The sequence below is a fragment of the Cygnus atratus genome, chromosome 5 (assembly GCF_013377495.2).
Source record: "Cygnus atratus isolate AKBS03 ecotype Queensland, Australia chromosome 5, CAtr_DNAZoo_HiC_assembly, whole genome shotgun sequence".
In the NCBI taxonomy this organism is placed as follows: domain Eukaryota; kingdom Metazoa; phylum Chordata; class Aves; order Anseriformes; family Anatidae; genus Cygnus; species Cygnus atratus.
The window spans coordinates 48,941,767-48,961,164 of NC_066366.1; the positions used below are offsets into that span (position 1 = coordinate 48,941,767).

The window sequence follows — 19,398 nt, forward strand, 5'->3', positions numbered from 1 at the left end:
GATTTCAAATGCTTTTCACAAGTTACTGCTAACAAAAATAATGCAGAAAATATTGTAAGACGCAATTTTTTACTCTTTTATTTCTTACAACTCTAAGTTATTTGGTGGTATACCTCACTCTGCAGGGCACTGCTCTCCATTTGCTTCTGTTTGAGTGCTACCATGACTTGGTCTCTCTCTTGCTGAAAAGTAACAGCCTTTTCTTGCATTGATTTAACTTCATTTAGCAGTTGATTCAATTCCCCTGTCTTGCCCTGTCAAAGACATAAAGGATTTCAAACACAGCAGTCTTACTGAAGGAGATGTAGTCTTTGTCCAAAAGAATGGAAAGAAAATACTAATTTAACACGGAGAAGTGCGAGACACCCACAGCCCTATAGCACAGAAAAACTTCAAAATACTATTTTCCCTGAATGTGATTTCCCTCACAGACGAACTAAAAGTTATTCCTAAAAGACACTACAGACGCTTGAATACTTCAAAGTTTCAGGTTTTCTGCTACGGGTGGAATGTTTTCTTTGTTGTATCTGTTCATTAGGACATGGACGTACGAAGCACCTGCCTACGCATGTCAACTTGCCTGAAGTTAAGATGACTGAACACATGAAGTAATCCTTAAAAACAAGCCATAAGGTGACTTCAGTTGTAGAGATCAGCCTTCAAAGAATCACAGCAACATACATCACATTTTCACCTGTCATATTTCAATGAATGAATTTCCCTTTATAAGCAATTTGCTACAACTTTACATAAAGGAGAAACACATGAAGAAATTGGTCTGTTACCTCCAATTCACACATACACAGCCTGAATAAATGCATGCATTTGCAGTTACTTGAAGCTTTCCAACATCCTTTTTACCATTAGTATCATATTATTTTGAGAGCAGATATTTTTATTGAATATGTTGGTAAAAAGTAAACCAATCTTTGCTTTCACCATTAGTGCTTATAAGCTTCAATTATTTATTAATGAAACTGAATACAGTATTTTTTTTCAGTAGAGCTGCAAACCTGCACGCAAATCTGCTGTCTATGCTGTGTTATCATCTGACATGCACACAAAATACATTTGAACACTATTTTTCATAGTTCTCCATGGTGAACATGAAGTCTGCAAAAGGAACTTCTCTGATTTGTGAAGAAAAAGAAGTCCAGACAATTGTTGCATGCTTACGCAACTGAAAGCCTAAGCTGTCAGTGAGTGAAGAGGTCTGCAGGCCAAAGAGGTGCAACACAAAGGACCTAACCAGACAATGCAGGCTTCCAGGAGCAGCAGCTACTGGAGTTAGAATAATGAAAAAAAATAGTAAAAAGGTAAGAGGGTGTATATTTTGTATCGGCACAACTGATGAACATTAGTCCCAATGGTAATTCAAAGCTTTTTTTTTTTTTTTTAATAAAAAATAATGTAACTGTACTTTGATACCATAAAGACTCTATTCTTAATTCCATAGTATTTATTCAGAGGAGGATAGGGAAACCACCACTAGGAACACACAGAGCTAAAGATTTGTCCTACACATCTAACTTAAAAAAAAAAAAAATCCCCATTTTTCACATATATCAAAGTTGGGACTTACAAATGATAAGCTTCTGTATATATTACACTGCAGATTTATTTGGTAGTTTGAAAGTGCTTTGAAGTGATGTGAAATTTTCTATTATAGTGGGGATAAAACAAATGCCAGGTTATATTGTAATGGTTTACATGAACATCACTCTCTGATAACTGGCAATGCTCAGAATTTTGGAAAATAAAAAAGGATGTTAAATGCAGCAAGAAGAAGAACATGGCAGGGGGACATTTCTGAGAGAAGACTGAATAATGGAAACCAGAGCCACCAGGATGAAAAGAATGGGGACCTGAAGAGAAAAGAGTGAGCACTGTGGAAAGAAAGATGACATATTTGGAAGCAATTACCAGAAAAGACTGCCCACTAGGACAGATTAAGTTTCAGAGACTACAAAGCAAACAAAAAAAATCTATATCCTGGAGTTCTGTTGTCTTCCTGTAGTTTTGATAAATGTTTTCTTTTGCATTGTACTTAACTCCTATGTTTCAAAAATAATGGTGATTCACATATTGCTTCCTTAATGCCAGCAGTAGCAGTTCAAACAACATGCTGTTGACCTGAGTATCAACAATGCCACGTAATTCTTTGGCTCCTTTAAAAGATTCTTACTCACATTACTTACACAGTAATTCATAAGCCACTGCAACTTTTCTCTGAACACGCTTCAAAAAAAAGTACCTACTTTTCCATATATCAAATTGGGAAGAGAAAACATTAATTTAGTTTGTCCAATGTTTTTATCTTTCTTTTTTTTTCACCGAAGCTTCTCCAGCTATAAAAGATGATGTGTGAACCCATTCATCTCATAGCGATGCTGTGAAGCAACCAAATCAGAATGACACTTGAAGAAAACACATTGAGAAATTAGTCTTTGCCACCTCCGCAAGTTTGAGCAACGTACAGTAAAAACAATGTAGTATACTTAATGAACAACAGGAAAAAGCCAAAATATTGAGCAGCTGTTCAGTAAATGAGAATTTTTCAAACGAACGGAAAACATGGGTTATGAATACAAAATTAATAGATACAATTGCAAGCCACTCACCTGCTGATTTTTCATTTAACTTTGTGGGGAGGGATTTTTGTTGTAATGCAAAGCAGTAAGGAGTCACAAACAGATTTCAGGCAAATACTTGATGTCTACATATACATGAAAACGCACTACCAAGCAACTAATTTCAAGATAATAAATGTGAACACACATACCTGTTCTTTTTCTTTCAACAACTTCTCAAAAGTGAGAGCTTTTTCCTTCATTGAGTGGGACTCAAACTCTTTCTCCTTCAGCATCATTGAAAATTGCATATTAGTCTCCTGAAGTGCTCGGAATTCTGTTTCTTTTTCCCTACAACTTGCAACTATTTTTTCATTTTCTTCTTTCAGTTTTCGAATATCCATTTCTAAAATTAGATTTCTTTCTTTAAGGTTAGTCACAGCTTGCTTTAAAAGTTCATTTTCGTTTTCTTTGTTACTAAGATTTTCACTCACAGAAAGTAACTGATCACTTTTAGATTTAATCAGTATGTCTTTTTCTCTAAGTGATTTCTGTAAGACATCATGTTTTTCTTTGATCTGCCTTATCTCTGAATCAGTCCCCTCTTGACCCTTTCTTTCAACCTCTGACGCTGTAGCCACAGAATCAGATAATCGTTGATTGTTTTCCTGAAGAGTCCTAATAGTTGAATCTTTTTCTTGCAACTTTTTTTTCAGTTGTTCCAATTCCTTTTGAAGGAGTTTAGTTTCATCACTGAGCACTTCAGGAGCACTGCTTTGAATGACTGGAGGCTGCGAAACGATGGAAGCCATTGCTACAGATGGTGTTACCAAATCAAGTTTACCCAGGAGAAGATCCTTGGTGTTATGAAGCTGTCCTATGGTGTGTTGAACTTGTGCTAATTCCTGACTAAAACTTTTCAGCTTTTTCTCATTCTGTTCATAACTCTGAATCAAGCCATTATAATCTACCTGTAATTTTGAATTACTATCGCTTTCAACTGAAATCTGTGCTTGAAGTTTATGTAGCTCTTCTTGAAGGTGAGCTGACTCATGCTGCATGTTCTGAACCGTGGTTATTACCTGTTGCTTCCACTCTTCCATCTTCTTTACTTGCTGTTTTAGTTTGTCACGTTCTTGTAGAAGTTCCTCAAACTGGTTACTGTTAACACCTCCTGAACCGCTGTCAGTACCTGTACTGGACGTCTGCAAGACAGTCAATAAGGTTTGGCATTTTTGACTTAGAGCATCTATTTCAATATCTTTTTCTCGAATGATACGGGATAAATTCTGAATAGTTTCTCTAAACATGTCTTGACTGCTATTTTCAAATCTATTAGATAACTTTTGATTCTCTTCTTGCAACCTTACCAAAGCTGCTTCTTTAGCAGCCACCATATCCATGATCTTATGATACTCTGTTTTTAACTGACTGTTCTCTCTTGTCTTTTCACTTAGAACTGCTAGTACTTGTTCTCTTTCCATGACATAAGCTTGCAGCTGCTGCTGAAGGCAAAGAACATCCTGCCGATAGGAAGCTGAGGAAACTCTAGCATTGAGGGCCTGTATTTCTAAGTCTTTCTCTTGAATGATCCGAGTAAGTTTGCCAACTTCATCTTTAGACAACTGATCAATTTGTTGACTCAGAGAAACATTCTTTTCATTTAGAAGCTTAATCTCCATCTCCCTTTCTTTGATACCTTTTACTAGTCTTTCAATTTCAGCTTTAGATAAGTCATGTTTTTCATTTCCATTTTCTCCATTAAGTGGCTGAACTTTGGTTACCTGAAAAAGATCAGAGGAATCAGTCTGAATAACCTGTCTCTCTTTGTGTAACTGAGTCTTAATTTGCTCAATTGTCTTCTGTAAATTTTTAATTTCCTCATCCTTCTCTAAAGAAAGTCTTTCATGTGTGACATTCATTTGTTCACACTGAACTTTAGACTCATCTATTTGCTTTCTTTGCTCTTGCAAAGACTGCTGAAGTTGCACTGTTTTTTGATTCTGATCTTCTATTGTTTTTTTGAGAACTTCTATTTCTTCTTCAAGATTATTCTTTATCACTTTTAACTGTGTTACCTCACTTTCAAGTTCAATAATAATATCTAGAGTCTTAGGCTCAACCATAGGTGCAGATCTACTTTGTTGATCCTTAAGACGTTCAATTTCTTCTTTCAAATGATTATTTTCTTCCTTCATGATGGCAAGACTTTTGTCTTTTTCTTCTAAATTTTGTTTTAAGACATCCTGCTTTTTTGAAGCTTTCTTATATTCCTCAAGTTCCTGCTTTACCTGTAAGGCTTGATTTTTAAATTTTTCAATAAATTCCTCTTTTTCTTTTATGAGTTCTGTCAACTGCTTTTGCCCTCCTAAGCTAGTAGTCAACATCTCTTTTGTTTCTTGATGGTCAATTTCCATCTGCTCCATGTTCCTTTTGAATTCTGCAATCTTAAAGTCTTTCTCTTGATTCAGTTTAACTAGGCGTTCATGTTCAAGCTGCAATGCACTGGTATCCATACTACGTGCATTTGATAATTCCTGAATAGTTTGCTCATACTTCTGTGCTTGCTCAAAAAGCCGTTTTTCAGTCTGGTTTAATTCAGTTTCCAAATGCTTTTTTTCCATTTTCAAGGCCTCCACAACAGAGTCTTTTTCTAAGTAAACTTTATTCTTCTCAGAAATGGCATCATTTAATTCCTGTTTTATTTCTTCAAAGGCTGTTACTAGCTTTCCATTTTCTACTTTGAGATCAGATAGAGATTTCTCCAAGTCTTCATTTCTTTGTTTATTTTCCAAAACGTTATTCTGTAGTTTTGCAATTTCTACTTCTCGTTCTTTCAGAATCAGATCTTGACAACTGTAGTTAGCTTCCTGATTACTTTTTTCTGTTAACTTGCTCAAGGATACAGAAAGATCCTCCTCTCTTTCTTTTAGTCTCTGCTGCAATTCTTTAATTTCTTTCTTGTTATGCAAGTTACGGTCCTGGGACTTCTTTAATTGTTCCTGAAGATCTTTAATAGTATTTTGAAGCTGCTGTTTACTTATATGCAAATCATTAAGTGCATATGAACATTGGCTTAGTTTTTCCTTCTGACTATCTAACTCCTTAATAGCTTCCATCTTCTCCATTTCCAGTTTTGCTACTTTCTTTCTTTCAAGATCTATGTCAATTTGCAGCTGTTTGGTGATACTATCACCTTGTGTGTGTTGTTTTGACAGCTGCTCTTTCAGTGTAATCACATGCTGAAATGAACACAAACAAGAATTCATTAGGAAAGGAGAACAAGCAGACTTATGTATTTTGTTTTTATCAACTGAACAATAAAAAAATTGCCTGGAAACAATGTTTCCTACTTTAAAAACTAAGTTGGCAAGTAGTATCAAGTAGTCAGTACTAAATAAATTAAAAACAAATATAAAAGAAATAGATTGTCTTTCACTGAAAACAAAAATACCATCTCTCCCCCAAAAGCACCCTAACTACCTAAACCAAGGAAATCAGAGAGAACTATCTATGGAAAAGAACTAAGAGCCAGAACTTTTCAAAGAAGTTGAAACTGGTATTCAGTAAACACCCATTACTTAAAAACAAATAGGTTTTAAATGAGAAAAAAAAAAACAACGAAACAAAACAAAAAACAAACCACAACTAAGTATATATCTGTATAGCCAATTTTCAATTCCTTGCTTGACTATGTTTTAACACAATTGCTGGGATTCATTTCATAGAAAAATATTTTACCTGTTCAATACTACAAAGTAAACTGATAATGGAAAAACATGTTTTGCTACTACATATTTAAAGGTCAAATATATCAGGACAGTCACAAAAAGGTATTATTTCATTCTGCTTACATATAATCTGTGGCCTTTTCTCCACATGCAAAGAAAAATTAAGTGGTATTTAACCAGCCTCTGGAAAGTAAAACCCATTCTGGACATGCCATATTTGTTTGTTCATAACAAGTGGGTTTCCTGCACTTCAGAATTTCACATCAATATGGTAGATATGGTGAAACACTGATCCTGACTTTTTTTTTTGCCAGAGGTTAATTTATCTGTGTGTGAAGATCAGCTTAAAAAATAAACACACAAATTTAAGTATCTATTTTCCAAATTCAGTAGGTAGTTTCCATGTTTATTACCTGAGTAGCTTCTTGATTCTGCTTGTCTAGTTCTTCCAATTCTGCTACTAATGTTTCTCTTTCAGCAATACTTTCATTTAATTCATGTTCTTTCCTTTCCAAATCTTGCCTTAACTGATTTAGCTCTGAATTCTGATCCTCAGAATACGTAGAAAGAATATTCTTATTTTCATGTTGTGCATGTAGCAGTTCCTTCTCAAGTCCCTCCTTAATTCAAACAAAAAGTATTAAATATTAGCCCTTGCCTTGACAAAATTTGTAAACTGTTTAGATTCAAAATGGTTTCTTTTTTTCCTCAACAGTAAAAACAAAGCATGCATTTTTATGTTGGGATCTCTAGGTGTACACAAGTAATATACAAGTATATACAATAATAATACAGTAATATACAATCCACAAGTACTGGATAAGTGGTATTTACACTACGTGCATTTGATAATTCCTCAAAAGTTTACTCATGCTTCTGTGCAATAAAAAAGTTATGCAATATTAAAAATGGAGAAACTTAAAATAGTTGTATGCTGAGATGTTATGCTTGACCGGTGTGTTCATCCAACTACAACAATCAATCTAATATTAACAACATTTAAATGAAAAATAAAACAGTACTATATGCTAAAAAGGTGTTTGAATATTTTAATATTTTTTTCTATACAGCATGAAATAGCTAAACAACACTGTCCAGAAAATCTAACATACACACCTTTTCTTTTTTAAGTTTAATGTTTTCTTCTTTAAGAACCTGTAGATCTTGTGTAAATGCCTGAGTATCTTTCCCTGTATGAGTGAAACTGTCAGCCTACAAAAATACAGAGAGTATTTAAATAGTGGAATACTCCACGTAAGGATCCAGAACATTTAAAAAATACAACCTCTAATTAGTCTTTACTTATAAATATTTATCAGTGGAGGAACATGGATGAATAAATACCTCTGTGATATGAACACAGTTTTACACTAAAATATTATCCATCTAATAATTCAAAGGGAAGTTAATGTAAAATTAATACTTGAAAGGTATGATATAGAAGCCTAAGTAACAACGTGATAGGTTGAACTTTACTAGTTTTCTTCAACAGAGCATGCTGTGGAGTTTCACAAATCAAAATGTATTGCTTCTGATTTCCACATGCAATTATAAATATAATTTAAAACCACTGCTTCCATTACAAGATTATAAATAAGTGTGAATGCTCCAAAAACATATACTGACAAGAACATGTGTTTTCCATCAGTTACTATTGCTATGAACCTTTTTGGTTTCTTAATTTAGAAATTACTTTACCTGATTTAAACTTGAAAGTCTTGCTATTTCCTTTTCTGCTTCTATAAAGGAAGACAAAAATAATAAAGTTTTACTACTTTCTAAACAATAACAACACAACCCAAATCCTCCTCCTACATTTCCCCAGCAGAACTCTGCTGCTCAAAAGAGAATAGTTTCACAGCATTTTGTGACCAGATTGTATTTTTTTTTTTTTTTTAAGAAACAGTGCTGTAAAATTTTCAACTGCAGTATCAATCAACAATGCAATGTAGGGCATTACTTATACAACTGAATCCACTCAGGACAACTTTCAGTATTGCCTAAGTGCTACACTGTGGTACCGAAGATTTTCTACATAAATACATGATTCTAAAACAGATAACCTACAGTGTTTCTTTAAAGACAGTAACATCAGACTACTTTATGCAGAAGAAGTATACTTTTACAATTTAAACAAAACTTCTATTTAGGATTACTTTAAAAGAAAGAAAAATCCTATCAGCTGGCATACATGATTACTATTGGAAACAGAAACCCGTACGCAAATCATGCTAATCCTAATTACATTCTCTTTTCTGCTTGCCTTTATCTCAGTGGACAACCTTTATTTAAAGCAGCAGCTTTTAAAGGTACATATTCACTTATTCAATTCCAAATCCTTGAAACAAATTCTGAGCATTAAAGTTGGAAATATGTGAAGATATATTAAAAACACAAACAACAAAATAAACCCACATCATCTTTGTACCTAACAGTGCTTGTTGCAATCTGACGACATCTTCTGGTAGCATTGTCGTGGACTGGAACTTCTTCTCCTGTTCTTTCAAGAGAGCATCTTGCTCTGTGACAGAACTTTGAAGCATGCTAAAGTCAGATTTTAGACTTTCATATTCCTGGGTTATTTGGATTTTTTCTACCTTTAACAACTCTTGATCTTTCAGAAGAATTTTGTTTTCTTCTTTGGCAGAAGATAATTTCTGATTTAATCTTCTTATTTCATCCTCTAGGTCTTTTATAATTTGCAAGTCTTCTGCTTTTCCTCCTTCTAGATTCTGAACATTCTTTTTCTGTTCACTAATTTTAGAGTCATCCACAGCATCAGTGCGTACACCATCTAAAAAGCAAAAGAGATCAGGTTTGCAATACTAACCAACTAGTAACTCTTAAGTAAATTCCACTCTTTCTATAGTCTCAAACAAAGACATGATCACCATCAACAGAAAACTAACTTAAATAGAATTAACATTTGAAGCAGTATCATGCATATGAATGATCTGATAAACAGCCCTTCAAATACTTACAAACTCCTTGCTCTAAACGGTTTTAAAAGGTGTTGCAAGACACATAATTCAAGATTTAATTAACATATACATATACTTGACCAGGAAGGGTGGGTAAGATTAAGGACACTAATTTATTAGGACATGGAATCTGTCAGTTTTCTAAGATTAATTTAAGAGACTCTAACTGACCTAACTTTTTTGGGAATATGAAGTACCTTCAAGATGTAATGAAGGCTCCCCATGAAAACTACTGGGCTTCTTCTACAATCTAATCATACCACAGACACATGTGTGGTCCTTACAGCAACCTTCAAGCTTTTAATCTAGTAACCCAACTGGCACATAGTACTTCTCAAAAACAATTCTGGCATTCAACCCAACCACACTGCATTTAACATACTAGGACACATGCCACCTTAAGCATAAGACTGAACTGTAGTTGAAATTCAAATTTCTAAATACAATCTACTTAATATTTATTACACTGTTGCTACATACACATATTCGATACTTTAACCAAAATTCACTGCATATTAAATCAGAAAGCAATCTCAAAAAGTAAGCACATGGTAACAAAGACCTTGCTGTAACTGATTCTCAAGTTCTTCAATTCGCTCTTCATATTCACTCAGCTCTTCTCGATGTCGACGAGTTATCTCTATTAGCTTTTGTCTGTGTGCATCCTGCAATACTGAAAGTTCATGTTGATGGTCATCTATTTCTTGACTTAAATTCTGTTTAAGCTCCTAAAAATATCGTTAGAAAAACAGAACGGTAAAATACAGTACAGAAACTTCAGAAAGAAAAAACACAAAAGAAACAGAAGTTTTCCCTAGTAAATCAAAAGATTTATTAAGGGATTTCTCATAGAAAAGGCCAAGTTTTTTTTTTTGAAACATTTAAAAAGTCATTTGTTTAAAAATATATTTATGCAAACAATATGCTCTAGACAACTACACAATAGCAAATGTTAAAAAAGAATAGTATAAAGATTACAGTATAAGAAGTGGATACAGCAGGACATTTCTAGTAACTTTCATGGAAGACTTGAAGATTTGTTTTTTGCATCTTCAATGAAAAAAGAGCAGGTGTTTATGAGAAGGGAGGAAAAATTACTTGGCGTATCTAAAATTCAGTCTCACGTCATCAACAGCTTATAAAAGCGATTTGCCCTCATAAATGCTAATGGCATTCTTGTAAGCTTAGATACTATATACATCAAATTATACAAACACCCTCACTTTCTCAGAATACTTGGCCATGTTTTGAAATTTAGTACAGCAACATTTCAGTCAGTAATACAAATACATGTCCACATGCATTTTTAAACAGAGAAGACGTAAGTGCTAGTGTTATAAATATGTTTAACTTTACTCACATCATGTGCCCATACACAAAACCATCATAACCTAGCATAAGCTAGGAACAGTTTGTCAAAGTTGTCACCTTACCTTAATGGTATTTTGAAGCTTGCATATTTCACTTTGTTCAGCAACATTTGTCCCTTGCACTTTGGAAGACTGAGAAAAGAAGGATCATACCTCCATGTGGTAATTGTGATTAATACACATATTTTTCAAGTAAGCACATCCTCATTTGGTAATCAACGGTAGAAAACAACAAAGGTAACGTGAAGCAAATACAAAGCTTCTAACATGAAACAAAGTTCAAATCTATGGTGAAAATGCACTCAGAAAAGTGTATTTAAAAAAAATCAATTTTCCATTGATTTTTTTTTTATTAGATGCACATCCATAATGGTTGGTGGGGGCATGACACTATTGCACCTAGTTACACAAAGCAACAGGATTGCTTAATTTTACTCCTGTATTTCCATGTAGAGGAAGTAGTATCTCTGAAATCAGGCTATAGTTGAGAAATGATGACTCACATCAACAACAGCCTGAAAGCCTTTCTTGCATCCACAGACCATAAAGTACAACTGACGTATCAAGCAAGCACTGTGATACTATCTAGCACTTTTGATAGTATCGTGTTGTCAATAAGCAGTCGATATCACAGCTAGATAGAAGAAAAGTGTTTTTTGAAAGGCTCCATAAAAATGAAACCCTGAAGTAGTATTAATATTTTAGCTGAACGTTTATGACAAGCTTTTCCTTGCTTGACAAATCACACTTAAAAGCATCACAAAAAGGCATTGGGAAAACAATTACTGAATGTGTCCCTAGTCATGTAATGGCAAAAAAAAATGACTAAGATCATTAGGTTTCAGCTCTTCCATCAAATCATGTTGCTTCTATAAATTTTACAGCATGAAGTTATAAAGACCCACTTCCAAAACACCAAATGCAATGAAAATGCTAATTTGGAGGGGAGGGGAAGACAGAGGGGAAATCACTCACCTGTGCAATCTGCTTCCAGTGGTCCACCTCAGATTCAAGCCTAGAAACTTGATTGGACAATCTGTTTATTTCCTGTTGAGACCAGATTAGATCTCCAAAATCCATGTCATCTCCTTCAAAACCTGAGGAATGTCTAACCACTGGAACAAAGGAAGCTGACGTAGTAGCTGGTTGCAAACCAGCAGCTGACTGTGATGACCTAGCAGCCGTCTGTACTTTCTGCAATTGTTCCTGCAGTGCATTCTGTCTAGCCTTCAGATGGCTGATTTCCACCTGAACATACAGAATACAATGCATTGTTTCAGTAAGAATATCAAAATATACTCTATTTGTTCTCTTACGAAATATTAACCAACCAAACAACTCCCTCCCAGCATAAATTACTGGTCACTTCCACTAAAAAAATAAAAGAAGAAAAACCCTCGAACACTCTCCTAATGGAGAAAAGCAGTCTTAGCTGATGTGTTACAAATCATCTCACACAAGGTACATATTAAAAGTGTTAATACTTTTTAGTTAAGTATTTCAACACCTACTTCCATAGAGGTTTTTACTGATTTTTTTCAGCAGTCTAGATACCTATGTACTACATCAAGATTCAAGCTAATAGGTTGTCCAAAAACAACAAAAAGATGTTTAAAGAGTTTGTTCAAATATGGAAATTAAACATGGCATTATATATGTTATTTACGTTATATTTGATTTATTTTATGCTTGACATTTCAATATATTGCAAATTTACTTACGTTAAGCTCAAATTAGCTGCATGCAATACTCCCATAACTACTCTGTTATATTTTCTGAGCAGAATTCTACACATCTCAAAGTTCTGCTTCCTCTAGTTCCCCCATGTGTTTACAAATAAAATAGAAATAAAACTCATTTTGTGTAGTATTCTAGGCATAGTTACCCAGTGGGTGATAAAATTGGTGTGTTTACAGTGAAGGTGCACTTTCTCAAATTATGAAAGGTAGCTCTGTTTCCTTTAATTGTATACTTTAAGATAAATAATTACAATATCCGCAGACAATGTAACTTTTTCAAATGAGAGTTTGCTCCCACCGTCTTCCTTAAAAAAGGCAATTGACCTAGAAATGCAAAGCAGTTGAAGTACCATTTCTCAGAGATTACAGGAACAAAAATTCTGACACACACATGACATTCCCAGTTTTCTCTTTCTGCACTTATCTCCCGGCAGCTCTGCTTACTTTACGTGATTCAATGAAATTCATGTCTTGGTCTCTCAGCGTCTATATTAATAAACAAGCAATCCGTAACAGTATATTTACAACTCTGACACTTCAACTGAAAGGCCACAGACACTATAACAGCAAAAAAAAAAAATAACATAATGCATATTGGACATACTTACATACTTTACTCTGTATCATACCTCTTTCTGTTGCAGCTGATTTCGGTACTCTATAGATAACTGCTTTACTTGAAGCTCTGCTGCTTCATGCTTTTCTTCTAAATCACTACAGATTTTTTTCAGCCTCTCATTCTAGCAAAAATGAGAAATGCATGTTAGTAAATTCTGAACGGTTCTTATAGAACTAGAAAAGCAGAAACCTGCTGAACAGTGGAAAAAAAATCATTTAAATAGTATAGATTTCTCACGTTATTTGACTCAAAATACACAGTAGCTCTAACTTCCATGTGTGGTCCCAAAATCAAGTTCACACACAAGCTTTCCATTTTTGTATGACATGGTGGTTTGCAGTGGTCAGAAGTAAATGCCAAGAAGAAAAATTCAAGGCTGAACTACACGTGGAACTTAAAAATAGCCACAGAGCATAAACGGTGGCTAAGATCCATACAGACCGTTATTCTGACATTGGTCAACAGCAGATATCAAGAATCTAAAAAAAGAAGTAGGAAACTGTTACTTCCCCAAAATACTATCTAGCATTTCAACGCTCTTGAGAGCAGATGACATCCATGGAGTGGCTGGTTTACAGACGAACAGTCACAAGGCCAACAAGCCCTTTGAAGGGCACATGGGATTTTTAAGCAGCCTTGGAAGAGCACAAGCATCTGCAGCTATGTCAAAATGACTATACTGGCAACAGAAAGAGAATTGCATCAGGGCAAGGGGGAACACGTACACCCATCTTTGATGCCTGCAGCAGACGACACGCTGCCAAGCATGACCAGGCATCGTGTAGATCTGTGGTCATATATATATGTACTGGGTCTGGCTGGGACGGAGTTTGCTTCCCCTGTGGTGGCCCATACAGTGCTGTGCTCTGCACCTGCAGCTACAACAGCCCTGATACAGCACCAACGCTTTGTCTCTTGCTGGGCAGGGCTGGCACAGGAACAAGATTTTCTCCAAAGCCCCCAGAGCCAGCAGGCTGGCGGTGGGCAAGAGGTGGAGAGGGGACATCGCCAGGGCAGCTGACCTAAACTGACCAAAGGGATATTCCATGTCATATGGTGTCACACTCAGCAATAAAAGGTGGGAAAGAGGAAGAAGGGGGAGCAGTCTCGTTATCAAGACATCTGTCCTCCCGAACAACCGCTACATGTATTGAGGCCCTGCTTCCTGGGACGTGGACAAACATTGCTCATTGATGGGAAGTAGAGAATAATTGCTTTTTTTCTCCCCGCTCTTTGCTTCCACACAGCCTTTGCTTGTTTTTCCCCTCTTTCTTTTCCCTTTAATCAAATTATCCTTATCTCAACCTGTGAGCCTTTTTCTTTCCATCATACTTTCTTTTCCCCCTCTTCTTTTGAGGAGTGGGAGTAAGAGTGGTTGTGGAGTTTAGCTGCCCGGCAGGGTAAAACCACCACAATATGAAATACTACAAACCAATTAACCCTTTACCAGCTAAAATTTACCAAAACTTACAAGAATTTTGCATTTGCAAGTTTTTCACAGCCAAAGTCTACTGCTATAGTACAAGGCCCCACAACGAGCAGGAACAGTTGCAGAATACACAAGTGAGCACAAGATGAAAACTCACGCCACATGCATATTCCTATAAATATATTTGTCCCCCTGACTGTGGTGGCAGTTAGTCAGCAAAGAAAAGAGATGTTACCCTTGTTTTCCAGATTTTCCTGAAGCTGAGGAACTTTGATGCAACATTTCATCTTTACCAGAAAAAAATCATACTAATTGGTTTTAATTACGGTAATGTTCCAAAATTTCTTACTTCAGACTTCTGTGCTGCATTAATACTTTCTATTTCTCTGAGTCTAGAATTGGACACATGGAGCTCTGTTGCTGCATCTGAAAGAAAAGGGAAAATTTTCAGTTTTATTAACCAACTCTTAATCTGTTGAGAAGACATTAGTTAAGAGCACAGCTATTAATAAGTATTTTTTCTTTAGACTGCTTTAATGTTCATTCCTATGTAAATATCAATAGCTGCTTTTATCTGAACACATTATTTTTCAGACCAGAATCTTTCTGAACCTTATTTAGTTCTCCCTCACCTAGTCTTCAAGTTGGATCACAAAACTAATGGCAAAAGTATGAAATTAAGCTTTAAAATAAGTGAATTGAAAAAGTTTTCACTTGACTGTTACGTGTCACACAATCAGTTTTTCATTTAGGACTTTCCTCCTGACACGATTGTTGTGCGTGACTATTTCTCAATAATTTCATGTGAAGGTTCAAAAAAGGAACTAGCTCCACAAGGTACATACAACAGTGACTAACTAAATTTAGTCAGGAAAACAAACAAACAAAAAATAACAAAAATGCCCACACAACAAAACACCAGTCCTGCCCCCTCCATATAACGGGGAAAAATGCCTGTAAAACTCACTTTTGTTTAGAAAGACAAAACAATCTGACCATACCAATTTATTTAACACAATAAGCACATTATTCTCCCCCTGGATCCTTGTCCTCTAATGATCAATTTTCTTCAAATAATCTATGTTTACTTCTCCCATGTCCCAATTTTAATGGGTAGAAATAGAACATTTCCTTTTATTAACAAAACATAAAAATTTATTGGCCATAATGCAACCCTGACATTTTTTTCAAAACTTGAAATAAATAGACTTGTGCAACTAAATACTGTATTTTATAATTTCCTATGTGATGCTTAACATTGATGCTGCTTAAGTGCTGCAGAGGCTGCGTTACGCCCATAAAAACTTTAATTGAAGATGCGAGCGTCTGCAATCCACAAACACCTTCATTAGTTTGGCTGGCAAAGCAGCGAATGTAAGAGATAACATTAAAAATTAAGATAAAAAGGAAGGAAAAGAACTACTTGAGAAGTGTTCTTTAGGCCACGTGGTATTTGAAAGTCTTTAGGGAGCAGAACACTTAGATGCCATTGGATTTTTACATCCCCAGGTCAGTAAGCCTAGTACCCCATAACAACATACTCTACCCTAAAATTGTTAAGAAATGGAAGTTGTTCACAGCAGCATCTAGCAGTATCTTCCAGCACATCTGGAAGCAGCTACTGAACACCAGCTCTCTCCTGCACAAACCGAAGCACAGATCTGCGTATCGGAATCACAATTCAGATTTTAAAACCTGAAAACAAAGACACTAGATGACTACAGGGTTTATCAGTGTAAAGTTAAGTTTCCAAACTAAACCAATACGGATTTTGGAATTTAAAATAATTCAAAGTATATACTTCAGAAAAGTGGGAAAAGGTAACTTCTCGATTAGAATAAATCTCTCTCTTCTAAGCATTTTACACATATATCAAAACACCCATTTATATCAGACCACTGGTGTCACACTGCTATCAAGATTTATACAATATTTTCACGATATTTCGCAGCTGTGGAGCTGCAGACAAGGCACAGTTGTTTAAATCCACGTTCTAAGGGGAGCGTTCACAAGTTCTCTGTGGTTGGTATTCTTAACACTTATTTTAGAATACTTGCTTTTTCCAATAAATTGTAGTTTTAGGATGGCAAATACTTGTGATTTTAACCTATTGATACTTAATTGCCATTTTATACAATTGCTTTACCATAAAAATCAGAAGTTTTACTCAAATATTCCTATTAGAAAAGTATTACTACAAAGAGAAAGAAAACACTATAGTCTAGAACAAATTTATTATGACTTTATTATTCTCTGATGCCTCATCTGTTTTGACTGTTGTTTTGGTTGCTTGTTTTTTTAATACCAGTCATTCTAGCCTCTAATCTCTATACAACAAGGCCCATGATCCCCTGCTTAGCTGTACAAAACAGTAGATGTTGACTGCCCTACCGAAATCTAAATAACAAAACCTCAGAAGCCCTGGACCTTTGCCTGTGTGACACGTCAGACTTCAGATAACACCAGTGGCAGAAGTTTTATGGAACCACTCGGCAAGCAGCTAATAAAAACGGAGACTCAGATAAACCAGACAAACACGACGATGACCGCCGTGTGTTGTCATTAGTGCTGAGCACTCCACGCCATTCACGCTTCAGAATAATAAACCTACGACAGGCTCGCCTCTCGTGTTATACCCTGGGAATGCGTTTGTTTACCCTGCGGATCCCGAGGGGGGAACAAAACGCAAACAAAGCGAGCCCAGGCACCGGGCCGGCAGCTCGGGGGGCTCCCTGCGGGCACGGCGGCTCCCCGAGGGGCGGCCCCAGGAGCGCTGTGACCCCCCCCGTCCCGCCCCGTCCCCTCTTACCGCCCACTTCCTCGGCGCCCTCCAGCAGGATGTCCTTGGTGAAGCTGGAGAGCTGCCCGGTGAGCGAGGACAGGCTGCCGCCCACCTGCCCCAGCGACTGGCCCAGCCCCGAGCCCAGCCCGCCCAGCCACGACGCCATGGCCGGGTCCGCTCCGGGCCTCCTCCCTCAGCAGGACCGCGGCCCGGCAGCCGCCTCGCCGGGAGAGAAGGGAGGCGGCCGCCTGCTCCCCCCGGGGGCCGAGGCTCCCTCAGCGGGCTCGGCGGAGCGCTGCCGCCGCCCCCCCTTGTCTCAGCGGCTCCTCCCGGCCGCCGCCGGCGCTGCCACCTCGACGGCCGCCATCACGGCTCCGCCCCCAGCACCAGCGAGGCGGCCGCAGGCGGCTACAGCGCCCCCGGGCGGCCTGGCGGGGCCCTGACGGCTGCCCGCCCTGTGAGGGACGGGGCCAGGCGGGCGGGGTGCTGTAGCCCCAACCCTGACTGCTGTATAAATCGCAGCTTTTTTAGTTTGATGTTTACCACCTTCGTAGTTATCCATAATGAAAATCGAGTAGTCAGCCACTATTTCTATCTCCAGTAAAACATACACAGAATTAGAGTACCCAATTAGAACACCTTCTACACGAAATTCGGGAAGGTATTAGTGCTGTGTTACAGTATAAAATGTAAACACAACTTAATTGGTTTTGCTAATTTAAAACATTGCTTTTAATGGAGAACTAATTTTCCCTTCTTAGGAGAAATGCCAAAAGGAGAGAGCCAAACACGCCATCCAGCATTTCCTGCAGTTTGCAGTGCTCAGAACATCCTTTAACATAGCTCATCCTAAAATAAAATGCCTGTATGACATAAACGATCCTTCTTTTCCAATCTTCTATGGTTAATTCCTTTTCAGAGAAAACTTTTAACACATTTTAAATAAGATCAGGGATGTCACCCAAACTTAAAAATATTTAGAGATGATATAAACACCTCCTGTCACCATTCATTTTATAAAGCCAAAGAGGGAAAGAAGTCAACAAAGTAGCACGGAGTTGTTTGTTTTTTCCCCCACTTCTTAAAATTGTTACTCTTGAAAAACTGGAAACTGATTACTGAGCAGTGCAACCCATATTTTAGCTGACTGGCTCCATCTCCTTTTGATAGCAGTACTGGGTGGAAATCACCCAGTATCTTTGATTGACTGGCTTGCAGAAACAATGTGGCATGCCCTGAAAATAAAGCATATTCTTGTAGAAAAACAGCATTCACTTATTTTAAAATTAGAGAGCATTCAACTTTTAAAAATACAGCATAACTGTAACCAACGCCAACTTTCTTGCTAACAGAGGTGTTCTGTGCATAAATTTTGAAGTAACAGATGAAAAAGAATCAGTGATGAGCTATTAGCAAGTTATTAGCAGGAAAAAACTAGCCAACTGCTAACATATATACAATACCTGATCCAAAGCCCACTGATATCAAAGATGAGATTTTAATGTTTAATGCTTCTGTGCCCCATCCATATGCAAATGCTGAGGTCAAGAGAGAAACATTACACTGTAACTGTATTTATTTTTAAAAAAGTTATATCAAATACAACCTTACATAGTTGTATCTATTTAAGCAGAATCTTCAAAATGTTAAACAGCACTACCATTTTCCATTCAAAACAATGACAAAGCATTTAAGCTTTCTATTTTAAAAGGTTTTTAGTATCATATACTTTATATACAAAAAAAAATTGTATAGAAATCTAATGCCAAAATCCTGATACTGAAAGTAGTCTCAAGATGAAAAATCTACTACTGAAAATGAATTCTGATATACAACTGTCATGCAGGAGAGGAACAAAATTATTCCTTTAGGAAATCCTAATTCCACACTGTTTTGTACATAAGGGGGGTTCATCTAGCAAAAGATAGAATTTTATCAATATTTGCATAGAGACTATCAAAGCTTTCCTCCTTTCTGGCCCAGTAACATCTAAATAATTACACCTCTTGTAAAACCTTTTTATAAGTTTCCCCTTCCGAATTTACAGTGGCTGTACCAGGGGAAAAAAAAGTGCAACACTTATTTACTTTTCTTCAAGTAAATAATATAAAAGCATTTTCATTTTGTGAAAGCAGGTGAAAAGACAGACGGACTTTAACATATTCTGAAAAACTAGA

The 19,398-nt window shown here is 36.6% G+C and overlaps 1 protein-coding gene across 2 annotated transcripts in view; it reads right to left on the reverse strand.

Moving 5' to 3' along the window:
- Positions 1–17,617, reverse strand: part of TRIP11 (thyroid hormone receptor interactor 11) — a 31,878-nt gene extending 14,261 nt beyond the window's left edge. Inside the window, exons 1-12 of one of the 2 annotated variants that reach the window (XM_035539531.2) lie at positions 17,249–17,617; positions 14,789–14,865; positions 13,021–13,131; positions 11,628–11,900; positions 10,716–10,784; positions 9,845–10,010; positions 8,730–9,095; positions 8,000–8,040; positions 7,418–7,513; positions 6,715–6,921; positions 2,783–5,812; positions 114–254 (exon numbers count right to left, since the gene is read on the reverse strand). In XM_035539531.2, coding sequence (XP_035395424.1) covers positions 114–254; positions 2,783–5,812; positions 6,715–6,921; positions 7,418–7,513; positions 8,000–8,040; positions 8,730–9,095; positions 9,845–10,010; positions 10,716–10,784; positions 11,628–11,900; positions 13,021–13,131; positions 14,789–14,865; positions 17,249–17,387 — 4,716 coding nt within the window. In that variant the 5' untranslated portion in view covers positions 17,388–17,617. The remainder of the gene's footprint in view (positions 1–113; positions 255–2,782; positions 5,813–6,714; positions 6,922–7,417; positions 7,514–7,999; positions 8,041–8,729; positions 9,096–9,844; positions 10,011–10,715; positions 10,785–11,627; positions 11,901–13,020; positions 13,132–14,788; positions 14,866–17,248) is intronic. The other variant, XM_035539532.2, reaches the window with a different exon arrangement.
- Between the last annotated feature and the right edge of the window lie 1,781 nt (positions 17,618–19,398).